Source organism: Ovis canadensis, chromosome 2 (genome assembly GCF_042477335.2).
Source record: "Ovis canadensis isolate MfBH-ARS-UI-01 breed Bighorn chromosome 2, ARS-UI_OviCan_v2, whole genome shotgun sequence".
NCBI lineage: Eukaryota > Metazoa > Chordata > Mammalia > Artiodactyla > Bovidae > Ovis > Ovis canadensis.
In genome coordinates, this window is record NC_091246.1 from 212,699,741 (window position 1) to 212,716,064 (window position 16,324).

Sequence of the window (16,324 nt, forward strand, 5' to 3'; positions counted from 1 at the left end):
TGTTAATGTAATGTGAAATTTTCCGTAAACACAATGAACTTCTCTTTCCAGTGTCATTACCACATGAAGAACAATGGTGAAATTAGTGCCAGCAAGCCCAAAACTAAATACAAAAGCTCTAATAGCACATTTATTAAAAATGCAAAATGAGTTGTGATTAGACTACCAATTATATTTTTTCTACACTTCACTACTCAAAATTTAAGTAAGTTTATATTTATTCTAAACATTTCTTTTTTTTTTTAGTTTTTAATTTTTTTAATTTTAAAATCTTTAATTCTTACATGCGTTCCCAAACATGAACCCCCCTCCCACCTCCCTCCCCATAACATCTCTGTGGGTCTACTGTGTTGTGGTCATTTTTTAGATCTATCCCAGAATCTAACTCCAGTCACCTTCTTCTGACCTTTCCTTGCTAAGAACATGTCTACAAATTGCACCATAAGAATTTTACTAGGTATCTATACAGTTTTGTCACAACATTTATATAACCATGTGTATATCTTGATAAACATATTTCACATTCATTGGTCTAGAAGCTTTCGCTGAAAGGATATATCCAAATTGCTGCTTCCTTTCCTTTATCCTTACAAATGATACATTTGTTCACTCAGCAAACATTAAGAATACCTACTAGAGACTGGACATGATTCCATGCTAACAAGGGTAAAAACAAGACACACCCCTTCCTTAAGGTGTTCACAGTTCAATGTGAAACAGAATCATACACAAACAATTGAGGTATGTATAAATTTAGTCCCTAAGTTCAAACTGGAGATGTGAGAAGATGATGTGGAAAAGATGACATTTGAGTGGAGTCTTAAAGCATGTTCTCCTAGCAGGATAATGGAAGCATTTTTATTATGAGTCAGAAGAAATTGCATGTGCTGTTTATGCATTGTACAGATGCATGAAGTTACGCAGCCTGTTCAAAAACATACCTGTGATACGGTAGCGTGCAGAGCACCTAGCAGAAGTGGTAGGGTGTGAAAGACAGGCTTTATCCATCTTTGAGTACTTGCTTCTTCTGGTGTCCGTGATAAGTTTTTGTGTTCTCTAAGTTGTCTCATATTCTCTGGTAGGGAGCATTATCTGCATTTTACGGGTAAGTTCAGTAAGAGTGAAAAAGACTGAATCATTAGTCCCTGGACACACATGTAATTATGGGCTTCCCTGGTAACTAGAGACACGAGTTTGATTCCTGTGTTGAGAAGATCCCCTCAGGAAGGAAATGGAAACCCACTCCAGTATTCTGGAAGTTGCCCTATAACATTGGAAGAAAACTTCAGTTGTTGTGTTCTGATTAGCTTATTGTCAGAGTAGCAACACAGCTAAGGATGAACAGGGTGTTTTGCAGGCAGCTAACTAAGAGAGATGGTGAGAATATTTGTGTCATTATCCCCTACTGATCACCTAGCCCATTTTTCAGCAGATACCTTACTTTGTTTTTCTATTTCACTTTTTTTTTTCAAGAATTGGAAGAATTTTTCAACACATAAGAATTTATAGTGCTGAAAACCCAAAAAAGTCTCCCTAAGGAGAAGCAGTATGCCAAATAGTCATCGACATAAGAAAACAGTATAAATTAATGCAGCAATACTTCATGGTTGCGAAGGAGGGAACTTAATTTACAACTTGAAACAGGTTTGTGTTCCTTAGAAATTCTGGAAGTCAATCAGAAATTGATCTGCTAAAGGAGAAGAAAATGGATTCTTAATATTAGCAACTACATCATTTTTTTTTAATTCTGAAGGAACAACTTTTAGAAACAAGTTTATTAGCTATTAAGTAATTATTTGATATTTAGTTACCTAGTAAACTATCCAAAAAAACATATTAATGGCCTCATTAGAAGATGGATTTTTATTGTGCCAAACAGCATCTTCAAAACAGCAGTCTCTATGATGTCAAAGACAGGGAAATCCAAAGTTAAATGAAATAGAGCTGTCTGTGTGAAAGACAAGCATTGCATCATGTTATAGAACTCTGCTTTGCATCAAAGTCTCTCAATATGAAGTAGTGGGAATCTGAACACATTTGCATGTTCCCCATTTGTGACATAGTGTTGGCATTCTCAAAAAGAATAACTGTAGCTGATGGCAATTTTTATCTGAAAAAGATTTGTGCATGTTAGCAATATACCATCTTCTGTCAGCATAAGAAGAGCATATGGGGTCCATTAGCTCACCAAATCTGCCACTGTTCTGCAAATTTTTATTTAGCAAGTGAAGTCCCTAATAGTCACTTATGTTATAAAATGCATACCAAATACTATCAATAAGCAAGGAGATTATTTTCCCCCAGTGAGAATGCATTTGAAGTGTATAAGAAGGCTTGACAAAAGAATAAAACACTTTAAGTGATCACCATATTAATATAAATATGTCCTACTGGGAAGCCAATGTATGTCTTCCATGTACTTTAATGTTTGCCACTAAGTTCTCAAAGCAGCATATTTTTCACAGACTTTCTTCCCATATTTTCTTTCTTTACGGTATCTCTCAACTCTAACAGTGAACCTGGTTGAAATTAACCAAGAGACACTATGCGTTTATCCACATTTTAAAATAAGGTTCCATTAATGATGGATAGCTGGTAGACCTTTGATTGGCTTCAAAGGTCCCCAACCAAAATAACTGGAGACATAGGCTGTCAGATTGCTGTGTTTCCTAAGCAAGTCTTCCTGAACCAGAGGACATGCCAGGAAATTAACAGGCATCCAAACCAAAGAGTGCCTGCCTTATGAAAACCCTTATAACAATTAAATCAAATGGTGTCCATTGATCCTGAGTCGAATGCCAGGAAGCAGGAGCTTAATATAGAAATCCCATTATCTAGAGAAATCTCAAGAGAGGCAAGTCCACAGTGCCCTCTAAATATAAAATAGCAGTTATAATAAAAATATCTGTGAATTTCATCTTCACAAGGACTCAGCATTTCACTGGTACTTCTTCAACCACTATAGTAATTGTTTAGAGTCAGTTCAGTTCAGTTCAGTCGCTCAGTCGTGTCTGACTCTTTGCGACCCCATGAATCGCAGCACACAAGGCCTCCCTGTGCATCACCAACTCCCAGAGTTCACTCAGACTCACATCCATCAAGTCAGTGATGCCATCCAGCCATCTCATCCTCTGTTGTCCCCTTCTCCTCCTGCCCCCAATCCCTCCCAGCATCAGAGTCTTTTCCAATGAGTCAACTCTTTGCATGAGGTGGCCAAAGTACTGGAGTTTCAGCTTCAGCATCATTCCTTCCAAAGAAATCCCAGGGTTAATCTCCTTCAGAATGGACTGGTTGGATCTCCTTGCAGTCCAAGGGACTCTCAAGAGTCTTCTCCAACACCACAGTTCAAAAGCATTAATTCTTCAGCGCTCAGCTTTCTTCACAGTCCAACTCTCACATCCATACATGACCACTGGAAAAACCATAGCCTTAACTAGACGGACCTTTGTTGGCAAAGTAATATCTCTGCTTTTCAATATGCTTTGATTATGCTCTTACTTTCAGTTATGCTTTAGTCATAACTTTTCTTCCAAGGAGTAAGCGTCTTTTGATTTCATGGCTGCAATCACCTTCTGCAGTGATTTTGGAACCCAAAGAAATAAAGACTGACACTGTTTCCACTGTTTCCCCATCTATTTCCCATGAAGTGATGGGACCAGATGCCATGATCTTCGTTTTCTGAATGTTGAGCTTTAAGCCAACTTTTTCACTCTCCACTTTAACTTTCATCAAGAGGCTTTTCAGTTCCTCTTCACTTTCTTCCATAAGGGTGGTGTCATCTGCATATCTGAGGTTATTGATATTTCTCCCGGCAGTCTTGATTCTAGCTTGTGCTTCTTCCAGTCCTGCATTTCTCATGATGTACTCTGCATAGAAGTTAAATAAGCAGGGTGACAATATACAGCCTTGACGTACTCCTTTTCCTATTCGGAACCAGTCTGTTGTTCCATGTCCACTTCTAACTGTTGCTTCCTGACCTTGTTACAGGTTTCTTAAGAGGCACATCAGGTGGTCTGGTATTCCCATCTCTTTGAGAATTTTCCACAGTTGATTGTGATCCACACAGTCAAAGGCTTTGGCATAGTCAGTAAAGCAGAAGTAGGTGTTTTTCTGGAACTCTCTTGCTTTTTCCATGATCCAGCGGATGTTGGCAATTTGATCTCTGGTTCCTCTGCCTTTTCTAAAACCAGCTTGAACATCGAATTTCACAGTTCACATATTGCTGAAGCCTGGCTTGGAGAATTTTGAGCATTACTTTACTAGCATGTGAGATGAGTGCAATTGTGCGGTAGTTCGAGCATTCTTTAGCATTGCCTTTCTTTGGGATTGGAATGAAAACTGACCTTTTCCAGTCCTGTGGCCACTGCTGAGTTTTCCCAATTTGCTGGCATAGTGAGTGCAGCACTTTCACAGCATCATCTTTCAGGATTTGAAAGAGCTCAACTGGAATTCCATCACCTCCACTAGCTTTGTTTGTAGTGATGCTTTCTAAGGCCCACTTAACTTCACATTCTAGGATGTCTGGCTCTAGGTGAGTGATCACACCATCGTGATTATCTGGGTCATGAAGATCTTTTTTGTGCAGTTCTTCTGTTTATTCTTGCCACCTCTTCTTAATATCTTCTGCTTCTGTTACATCCATACCATTTCTGTCCTTTATCGAGCCCATCTTTGCATGAAATAGTCCCTTGGTCTCTAATTGTCTTGAAGAGATCTCTAGTCTTTCCCATTCTGTTGTTTTCCTCTATTTCTTTGCATTGATCATTGAGGAAGGCTTTCTTGTCTCTTCTTGCTATTCTTTGGAACTCCGCATTCAGATGCTTATATCTTTCCTTTTCTCCTTTGCTTTTCACCTCTTTTCTTTCCACAGCTATTTGTAAGGCCTCCCCAGACAGCCATTTTGCTTTTTTGCATTTCTTTTCCATGGGGATGGTCTTGATCCCTGTCTCCTGTACAGTGTCAGGAACCTCATTCCATAGTTCATCAGGCACTCTATCTATCAGATCTAGGCCCTTAAATCTATATGGGATTGGATTTAGGTCATACCTGAATGGTCTAGTGGTTTTCCCTACTTCCTTCACTTTAAGTCTGATTTTGGCAATAAGGAGTTCATGATCTGAGCCACAGTCAGCTCCTGGTCTTGTTTCTGTTGACTGTATAGAGCTTCTCCATCTTTGGCTGCAGAGAATATAATCAATCTGATTTCAGTGGTGACCATCTGGTGATGTCCATGTGTAGAGTCTTCTCTTGTGTTGTTGGAAGAGGGTGTTTGCTATGACCAGTGCATTTTCTTGGCAAAACTCGATTAGTCTTTGCCCTGCTTCATTCCATATTCCAAGGGCAAATTTTCCTGTTACTCCAGGTGTTTCTTAACTTCCTACTTTTGCATTCCAGTCCCCTATAATGAAAAGGATATCTTTTTGGGGTGTTAGTTCTGAAAGGTCTTGTAGGTCTTCATAGAACCATTCAACTTCAGCTTCTTCAGCGTTACTGGTTGGGGCATAGACTTGGATTACTGTGATATTGAATGGTTTGCCTTGGAAACGAATAGAGATCATTCTGTCGTTTTTGAGATTGCATCCAAGTAGTGCATTTTGGACTCTTTTGTTGACCATGATGGCTACTCCATTTCTTCTGAGGGATTCCTGCCCACAGTAGTACATATAATGGTCATCTGAGTTAAATTCACCCATTCCAGTCCATTTTAGTTCACTGATTCCTAGAATGTTGATGTTTACTCTTGCCATCTCTTCTTTGACCACTTCCAATTTGCCTTGATTCATGGACCTGACATTGCAGGTTCCTATGCAATATTGTTCTTTACAGCATCGGACCTTGCTTCTATCACCAGTCACATCCACAGCTGGGTATTGTTTTTGCTTTGGCTCCACCCCTTCATTCTTTCTGGAGTTATTTCTCCACTGATCTCCAGTAGCATATTGGGCACCTGCTGACCTGGGGAGTTCCTCTTTCAGTATCCTGTCATTTTGCCAAAGAGCAAATAGTACCAGTCCTTGGGTAAAAGTGAAGGATAAGAGAGGGAGCATAATATGCTCGAGAAACTTCAAGGAAGGAAGAAAGGAAGAGGAGAGGGAGGAAGGGAGGCAGACTGAGGAGAAGGGAAAAAGAGAGGTAGGGAGAGAAACAGAAAGGGAGGAAGAGAAAGCAATCTATTATTAGAACAAGACAAGAAAATTTGGCACCTGTTCCATCACCACCCTCTTCCTTGATACTTTTGGTACCTTACTTGCCATTTTGGAATGGAAGACTTTTCCACCACCAGGCTCACGCATTTTCAGCCTCTTGTAAATAGGCTCTTTGTTTAAAATGACATACCTATCATATTAATATTGTAACTAATTTTATTCCCATTGCTATGCTATCTAAATAATATGCAAGAAATGACTAGACTTAACCTTCTGCTCTGAGAGAGAACTTTTTAGTAGCTTTAAGGTGGTGTGAGTGATAAAGGAAGTTGAGTATTAATTATAACACTTGTCATTAAAAAAAAAAAAGCTTGGTGGTGTATGTAATTTTACCTCATTTTCTCATTTGCTACTGTTATTTAAATCACTTCCCAGCACTAAGCATGTGCATAAAAGATGATTGTTCCCAATTTAACCTTTTAAATAAAATGTATTCTATTAATTAAGTCATTACAGTTCCCTCCATTTTCTATTATGTTTATTCATTTATCTTCTGTCCTAAAGATAGACATCTGTGTCAGTGAATATTTGGAGAAAGACCCCTAATTTTTATGCCTATCACCCATTTGGATGTTCTACACCATTTTTTGAAATAGTTTGTTAGTGTTCTAAAGAATTTCAAATTGTCAATTAAAATAATAAGTATTCCTACTAAAAATAGTAGATAGTATTCAGCCAAAAAGTTATCATGTTCAGCCTAACATGGCTGGGGAACTTGCAGTACTTATATTGGCTTAGATTTAATGGTATAACTTATGGCTGTTTAAAAAAGATAAAAACAAAAAATAAGATCCTATCCTTGTGTGAATTCCTGATACAGGATGCTCGGGGCGGATGCACTGGGATGACCCAGAGGGATGGTATGGGGAGGGAGGTGCTAGGGGGGTTCAGGATGGGGAACACGTGTATACCTGTGGTGGATTCATGTTGATGTATGGCAAAACCAATACAATATTGTAAAGTAATTAGCCTCCAATTAAAATAAATAAATTTATATTAAGAAAAAAGAATAGCTGCATCACATGAGACCGTATATATATTGCCTTTCTTCGACTACAAAATAAACTCAGGGCCAGATAAACTGAAAGTCGAAACCTGTTGGGAGTGTTGGATTATCGATGAAATGCAGCTGAAAATATCCTGTGCACTGTCTCTTCCTTTATAATCCTAGGCAGGTTAAGTCATACACACCACCAGCATCATCCAGTTCACCACCCTTCCCACTCTCACAGTTTCCATTTATCAAAGGTTTTCATTTGTTGAGAAATACGTACCTGGAACTGTGCTAAGTGATTTTGTAAATGTTTTTCACTCAGTCTTCACAGCTCTTTGTATAGTGTTTTATATTATTTTTCACACTGAGTAAGTGAAGTTTAAAGGAACTTACTAACTTGCCTGATAAATCTGGAATTTAAGTCACATTTGTTCCATTATAAGCTATTATGTAACATTATGTAAGTGTTTCTATTTAGTTTATCGTTACTGATGATTTAATAACTAATATTTATGAAGCAGTTACTATGGGCTGCCCTCGTGGCTCAGATGGTAAAGAATCTGCCTGCAGTGCAGGAAACCTGGATTCGATCCCTGAGTTGGGAAGATCCCCTAGAGGAGGGCATGGCAACCCTCTCCAGTATTCTTGCCTGAAGAATCCCCATGGACAGAAGGGCATGGCAGCCTACAGTCCATGGGGTCACAAAGAGTCAGACATGACTGAGAGTGAGTGACTAAGCACACGTGATCTTCTACATATTCTGCATAAAGTTATACATGTAATATATAATGTTCATTCTAAGCATACCTGGAAAGCAGTATCATCTTCATTTTATAGATGATGAGATTGAGGCACAGATAGGTAAAACAAAGTTACCTGTGAAGCTCTGGTTTTACATTTATTAATAAATTTAATAAATATATTAGAATAATAAGATTTTTATCTCAGATGATTTCTCATCTGTGTAGTGGAAGTGAATTATTTCAGCTTGAATCCATTAAAACTGTAGAATTCTGAACATGTTAAACAAAATTATAGCTAACACTGTGATAGAAAGTTTCTATTCATAAGATGTATTCTAATTAAAAAGGTAATCGAATTCTAATATGAGAGTGTTTGTCAGGGCTTTTCTTACATTTAATTTAGATTGTCAATAATTTGGAAAATATAACTCTTCTATGATTCATCACAAGTATAGTAGAGTGATTAAAAGTGCTTTGTTTAAGCCTTGGCTCCTGCACTTATGAGGTGTGCCTCAGTTTCTTTATCTGTAAAGGTAATGACAACAATCATCAAAGGTTACTGTGAACATTAAATGAATTAATAGATATAAAAGGTAGAGGGTAGAACTTGTATATCATAAGTGCTAAGTATTAGCTACTAGTAGTGTTTTTTTAATCATCATCCTTGCTTTCCACTATTTGTTCCGTTTATACAATAGATTCCCCTGTAAGTTTTTTCAGAACTGGGTAAGACAGAATTTGGCCCACAATTGGAGCCTGTTACATAGGGATTGGCATCTCCTACTGGAAGCATGAAGTCTAACACGATTTTTAAGCAAGTTAGTACCAGGGTAATCACAAACATGTAATGTTTTTATCTAGAAAATAAAGAAATGCTTAGCAAAAGAGGACCAGGTGGGTGTGGGAAGATTTATGAAAATTTTTGTATAGTGACTGGATCAGTGAAATAGGCTGAATGTTATAGGTAAAGGAAGGAGAAGCCTATTTCTCTGAGACCAATCGAATGTTTGGGGAAATGAAGGAGATCTTTCTGTTAGCAAATTCCCCCTTGCTTTGCGTCTACCCTTGAGCCACCAGAGTTTCACAGACTAATGTAGACTATAACACGTGGTGAATACTGAATGGCTGTTGTTGAATATTGAGGTGATAATCCATGTAGAGTTGCCTAAGGATTAAGAACACTTTGATTCTATGTTCATGAGAGATACTGGTTAGTGGCTTTCATAGACTTTCTCTGCTTGATATTACATCAGGGTAATGCCAGCCTCACAATGAGTTAGGTAATGTTCCCTCCTGTGAATTTTCTGAAAGAATTTCTGGAGAATTGGTAGTATTTCTTCCTAAATTTTGGGTTGAATTCATCAAGGCAGTCATCTGGGTCTAGAGGTTTCTTTCTCAGAAAGTTTGAACTACAAATCCATTTTTAAAAAAACCAACAAGCTATGGAGCTATTAGGTTATCTCTTCCTTTATAAGCTTTGGTAATTTGTGTCTTTCAAAATCATATCATTTCATGAGAGCTATGTTCACTTACATTTTTACTCACTGCTGAAGCAATGTCCTTCTTCCTATTCTAATGGATGCCCCTAAATTATGAAGTTTTTCACTCTGGGTATTGGGAAGGGGAACTTTATTCCCAGCCCTTATGAGAACTGCAGGCACTGTGTTCTTTCCCCTTTGGGTAGTTCTTGCCCAGGTGTTGGGTAGTTTCCTCATATCATGTGATCATTCAGTTCAGTTCAGTTCAGTTGCTCAGTCATGCCCAACTCTTTGCGACCCCATGAATTGCAGCACGCCAGGCCTCCCTGTCCATCATCAACTCCCAGAGTTCACTCAAACTCACGTCCATCGAGTCGATGATGCCATCCAGCCATCTCATCCTCTGTCATCCCCTTTTCCTCTTGCCCCCAGTCCCTCCCAGCATCAGAGTCTTTTCCAATGAGTCAACTCTTCACATGAGGTGGCCAAAATACTGCAGTTTCAGCTTTAGCATCAGTCCTTCCAATGAACACCCAGGACTGATCTCCTTTAGGATAAACTGGTTGGATCTCCTTGCCGTCCAAGGGACTCTCAAGAGTCTTCTCCAACACCACAGTTCAAAAGCGTCAATTCTTGGGCGCTCAGCTTTCTGCATAGTCCAACTCTCACATCCATACATGACCACTGGAGAAACCATAGCCTTCACTAGACGGACCTTTGTTGGCAAAGTAATGTCTCTGCTTTTGAATATGCTATCTAGGTTGGTCATAACTTTCCTTCCAAGGAGTAAGTGTCTTTTAATTTCATGGCTGCAGTCACCATCTTCAGTGATTTTGGAGGCCCCAAAAATAAAGTCTGACACTGTATCAAGACCATCCCCATGGAAAATAAATGCAAAAAAGCAAAATGGCTGTCTGGGGAGGCCTTACAAATAGCTGTGAAAAGAAGAGAAACAAAAAGCAAAGGGAGAAAAGGAAAGATATAAGCATCTGAATGCAGAGTTCTGAAGAGATAAGAAAGCCTTCCTCAATGATCGATGTAAAGAAATAGAGGAAAACAAGAGAATGGGAAGGACTAGAGATCTCTTCAAGAAAAGTAGAGAAACCAAAGGAATATTTTATGCAAAGATGGGCTCGATAAAGGACAGAAATGGTATGGACCTAACAGAAGCAGAAGCTATCAAGAAGAGGCGGCAAGAATACACAGAAGAACTGTACAAAAAAGATCTTCACAACCCAGATAATCAGGATGGTGTGATCACTCACCTAGAGGCAGACATCCTGGAATGTGAAGTCAAGTGGGCCTTAGAAAGCATCACTACGAACAAAGCTAGTGGAGGTGATGGAATTCCAGTGGAGCTATTTTAAATCCTGAAAGATGATGCTATGAAAGTGCTGCACTCAATATGCCAGCAAATTTGGAGAACTCAGCAGTGGCCACAGGACTGGGAAAGGTCAGTTTTCATTCCAATCCCAAAGAAAGGCAATGCCAGAGAATGCTCAAACTACCGCACAATTGCACTCATCTCACACGCTAGCAAAGTAATGCTCAAAATTCTCCAAGCCAGGCTTCAGCAATATGTGAACCGTGAACTTCCTGATGTTCAAGCTGGTTTTAGAAAAGGCAGAGGAACCAGAGATCATGTGATCATTAGCAATTAATTAAATACCTGTAGGGATCCTCTGCAGATCTCAGAAAGAATTCTGTATACCTCTCTTCTTTCTAATTCTCTGACCTAAACTCTGTCTGCCCTGGTTTTCTCTGGATTTCCAGCTTTGCATCCACAGACTGATATATGCCTGGGCTCTGCCTGTGTCTCCCTTCCTACACCACAACCTGAAGACTTTCTCTAGACAGTAAACTGGAGCAATTTTAGGAATCACCCTACTTGTTTTCCATCTCTAGAGACTCACTGTCCTCTGTTGCCTGATGAAGATCTTATCTTTTGAATGCCATTGTTTCATGTTATATTTATTTTTAAATACATTCTTCAGAAGGAATTGTAAATTTGCTCCCTTTGGTCCACTTTGACCAGATACAGAAATTTGATCCTTGGGGATTGAACGTATATATTGCTGTTATGCGCAAAGTGTCTTATTATATATTATACAGCTCCAGATCCTTGAGTTTAATTTCTGTTTTTGTGGCTACAGAAACAACAGTCCAGTTAAAATAAGTGAAAATATTAAAACAATTCAAAAGAATGAAATTCTATTCACAGAAGATTTAATGAACATATATTTCTTCATAACTGTCTTTAAAATACCAACCAGTAGAAATGAGATGCCCCAGGCAGGCTGGGGAAACTTTTTTCTCAAATCTTTGCCAGTAAAAGATTTCACATATTACTAATCTATATTAATTTATTGTTCAAAAACTGGCTGATTTACAAGCCGATCTGATCCTCGTCTCTCTTATTTCTTTGCAGTGCCAGATGAAAGCAAAGTCCATTCATTGGCTGGACACAAATCGGGTAAGAAATTCCTTGTCACTGACTTTATATTCTCCTTCCTGGAAATCGCTGGCTGTGTTTGAGTAGTAGTTGGAACCTGTTTCCATCCACTTGTCACTGAAAGGCTTGCTCATTAATATATGAGATGTCTCTGACTTCCGCAAAGATGAATTATTGCTTGGCTGTCTCAATAGTAGCATAATGTATGCTGACTCAAATGTTTAAGAAGGAAGAAAGGTTTCCAAAAAATAATTATAAAACCAAAATCTGTAACCTGTACACCAGCTGAACACTTGCAGTCACAAAAAATTACGAAGTAAACTCAAGAAAGTTTGAATTTTTTTTCTGCGATGATTATCACATTTTTAAAGTAGCAGGACAAAGACGTTCCAGAATAAGGAAAATGTGGCCATTTCTTCCTTCACAAAAAGGAATCATCTTTCTACCTGTCATCAAATGGGACTGGGCCTGAGATGATTGTATTCTCTTTCTTTTGATTCATGTATGAGCTCCCTGGGGGTGCCCTAACAAGTCCGTAAGGTAACAAGTCCGTAAGGATCTCTGAGGGTCTTCAGGCTCTTTCTATATTTTGTGTGAGATACCTTCAGGTCTAAAATCCAAGCTTTCCCTTCATTGCCAAGTGACCTACCTTCTATTCCTTTGCACTGCCTTTAGCATCATTTATTCACATTATTTGAAAACACTTTAAGCTAGTAAGTACAGCAGTAATCCCTTTCCTATAAGGGTGCATTATTTGTGGGGATAGTATCCATTTTACTCTTAGAAATACCGCACTAAACAACAGGAGGGTTATGATGTGTTGGCATCCCTTCGTTGTTGAAACAAAGAAGTTGTTCCCGTCACCAAGTATCTCCTATGTTTATGGGCCAATTATGTTCTCAGCAGTAAGTGGCCTTGATGCCTCATTACTTCCATCATGTTCCAGGGCAAGATTATGATTTTTTTTCCCTTTTCTTCTTTCTCTAAATTCACTAGTGATAACAGCAGGAAAGGGCTGGTTCGCAACTGTTAGATGTTTTCTTTTCTGCCCCTTCTAATAAAGAGCCTAAGAGGTTAGATCACTGTGAAAGAAAAGATTTCTGTAGGAGTGATAAATTGCCACATGCCGCTTGTCCCCATCATCTTCGTCCATTAAACTCTCTACCATGGGAAATATTTTTAGGAGTCCGAGAAAGAAGTTCCCATGAACAGGGAACTCCCAAGGATAGTCTGCATTTTGTTCATCTTAAATGCCTGTTACCACTTGTCCTTGGGCTTCCCTGGTGGCCCAGTGATAAAGAATCCGTCTGCCAATGCAGGAGATGCAGGTTCGATCCCTGGGTTGGGAAGATTCCCTGAAGAAGGAAATGGCAACCCACTCCAGTATTCTTGCCTGGGTATTCCCATGGACAGAGGAGCCTGGCAGGCAACAGTCTATCGGGTTGCAGAGAGACAGATACAACTTAGCAACTAAACAACTGCTTGTCCTTAGTTCTCTTACACATATTAATACTTGAAGATATAAACTCTTCTGTGAACTGAGATGCACTTCAGTGTAAGAAGAGGAAGCATTTTTTAAAGAATGTTTATCAACCTGATTTTTGAAAACAACTGAATAATAAATGTTCTGCTTTTTTTCCAGGAAATCAAATATTATTCTAATCTTACTTTGTTTCCAAACAAATTACTGTTAGCTAATAACTAAAAATTATTGTCACAATAATTTTATGTGCAAACGTTAATTTTAAATGCAAACATTATCTGAGTATATTGCTATAGTATTTTAAGTAAATTTAATGGTATTTTTTATGTAGTATGAAATAAAGATATTAGTAAAGAAGTACTCTAAACATGGAATAATCTTCCAAATTGAAAGAAAATGGCAAAAAAGGCATAATTTTAAAACTCTCAGTCAGATTAATTATGAGCTTCACATGGCAGCTTTATTTTAGCTGATAATAGAAATATTACTAATGATCTTCATATCCCATGAAGCAAACTGTTTTAAAGAAGATTTTCATTACTGATGAGCTATTATTACAATATCCACTATTCTTATAGTTTAAGTACTTTTTTATCCTATCACAGCATCATCAATTCTTTCATTGGCTCTCTGTGGAACCTGGGCAACTGCTGAAAACAACCAGAAACTTGATAATTTTGAATGCAAAGTGGCATACAATTAAACACAGTAAAGAGAGCTAACCAATCACCTAAAATTGTGTGCTTTAGAGTTCCATTAAATGAGAGCACTGTATAAAACATTAGAGACAGTACTGAGAGAACAAAAAGCAGCCTTAAAGGAAAAGATTCTACTGAAGTCTTGAATTATAGTAATCCTCAAGAATTCATCCTTCCCATAAAGAGCAGCTCTCTTCATCAGCTGCACTTGGGTAGAACATTTCCCATGAGGCCCTGGTGGTAGCAACAGTAACAACAGTGAAAGAGAATTAAGGGTCCTTTTGGTTCTGGCAACTTCTTTCTGTCATTTTTAACATTCTCCAAATACAGAGCTGTATTCTCCATCTGCTACAGTCTAGACTACTAAGCAAGTTGCCAGTTTGGATTGTAATGTATAATGTTGCCTAATCATTTACACTTATCTTGCCAATGTCAGCTTCTTTTTGTTTTATCTTTCCCTTCCCCTAATCCTTCCTCCAGAATTTTCGGGTGACAAAGTAGTGTCTCTTTTACTAAGAAGAAAGAATATCTCTCCCTCTGTCTCTTTTTAATTATAGAAATGTGGACAGCTTTCATACTGTCCAAGACCATCAGGAAGTTAAATTGTATGTGCTGACCTAAATCTATCATCCATCCTCTTATTTGGGATGATATTCAACATTCTAATAAATTCATCTGAGTTAAAATTTCTTCTGAGTCAGCTACTTAGTGGGTAGAGAGCCGTTTCGTGCCAAGTTCCATCTGTTGGCCTGGCTTGGGTACCTCCCAAGTTTGTGACAGTATTTTTGGCACCATTTCCTTGGCTTATGCTTTAAATGGTTGATCCCTCAGAGCTCAGATCAAATCAAAGTCTTAGGTAAGATAAATCTTCCTAACATTTTTGGCCCAAAATATAGTATTCCCTCACCTCTTCTGGAGTCAATCCAGTATTCTAGAGACCTCTCTAATAATCTACCTCAGGGGCTTTCCCTTGGCAGTGCCTTGCATCTCACACCTTGGCAAGGAAAATGCCAGGCTGGTACTCCTGTTTATAATCTTGTGAGATCCTCCTCCACATATGAGAGGCATTAATACTTATGGGATGGTGAGACTTACTTAGAGAAGTTAGGAACAAAATGCTTTTTGTTTGGTTCCCTTAAGAAAAAAGTCATAAGTTTTAGAGAGTCTTAGAAAACCAAAAAGCTGTCTTTCACCTTTTCCCTTAACTGTCTCACTGATTTAATTCTGACAAAACTCAAGTCCTAGCAATGCAGGGAGGGATATAACTTCAGCAAAATGTATATTTTAAAAAATAAAAACCATTTTTTTAAATGACAAACATTCAGAGGGAACATTAGAATCCAGAGGAAATGGCATCAAATTTGTTATAGCTTTAAAAAAAATTGTGCTTTGATTTTGGCTATACACAGACTCAGACAGAATGTCTGAGAAGGAATCCTTTTTTTTTTGCCCAATTTACTGAAGTGACACTGAAACCAATAGTTTAGTGCTCCTCAGCATTCAGACAGAAAGCGCTTATAAATTTTACTTTTTTAAAACTGTGCCTTCATATTATTTTGTTTTGATTTACTGCTTAGAATGGTTTTAATATGTATTGACTGTCTGCAGAGATCCTTGCTGACCCAGCTCTTTAAGATGATGCAGTGCTGAAGAAGGCCGATGAGTCCTTCTTTATGAGCTCTGACATATTAATTAGCAAAATGGACTAAAAAGCTTTCCTATTTCTATTTTAATTTCTTATAGTCTCAAACACCTGTCTATACAGCTGTAAAACAGGCAAGTCTGTAAAAGTAATGGTTGGCAGCTAGTGCAGACCTTTTCTGAGCTGAGTTTATCAATTAATGAGCAAGTATTCATTAACAATCTAGGGGGAATAGTTCCAGATGAGATGCCTTGCAACCACTAAGGACAGTTGGTACACACATTGCTGTTGAAGAAGCTGAAGCTCAATACATAAGTCCTTGTTCTTCCAGTTGGTAACTCTTGGGGTTAAGATATAAATCCAGGTATGGTATGGAAGATGCCATGCATTGGCCATTATATTTCCTCCGGCTTATGCCTAATACCTCACCATCTCAAGAACTGAGAAAAATACAGCAGTAAGACACAGTCTAGTTGGAAGGCGTGACACACATGTCAAAATACCTATAAATCCTTACTTTACCTTTTTTAACTTCAACTAGCTGAGCTAGGAACACAACAGGTATAACTTCTCTATGGCAATTCATTGAGCAGAAGAATATCTAATCTTGATAATTTGTGCATTCTTT

General features: G+C 38.3%; 1 protein-coding gene across 5 annotated transcripts in view; it reads left to right on the top strand.

The window, feature by feature from the left end:
* The window catches only part of PARD3B (par-3 family cell polarity regulator beta), a 1,167,593-nt gene that overhangs the window by 736,265 nt on the left and 415,004 nt on the right, over positions 1-16,324 (top strand). For all 5 annotated transcript variants that reach the window (XM_069578084.1, XM_069578083.1, XM_069578085.1 and 2 more), the window contains exon 16: positions 11,850-11,894. In XM_069578084.1, coding sequence (XP_069434185.1) covers positions 11,850-11,894 — 45 coding nt within the window. The remainder of the gene's footprint in view (positions 1-11,849; positions 11,895-16,324) is intronic.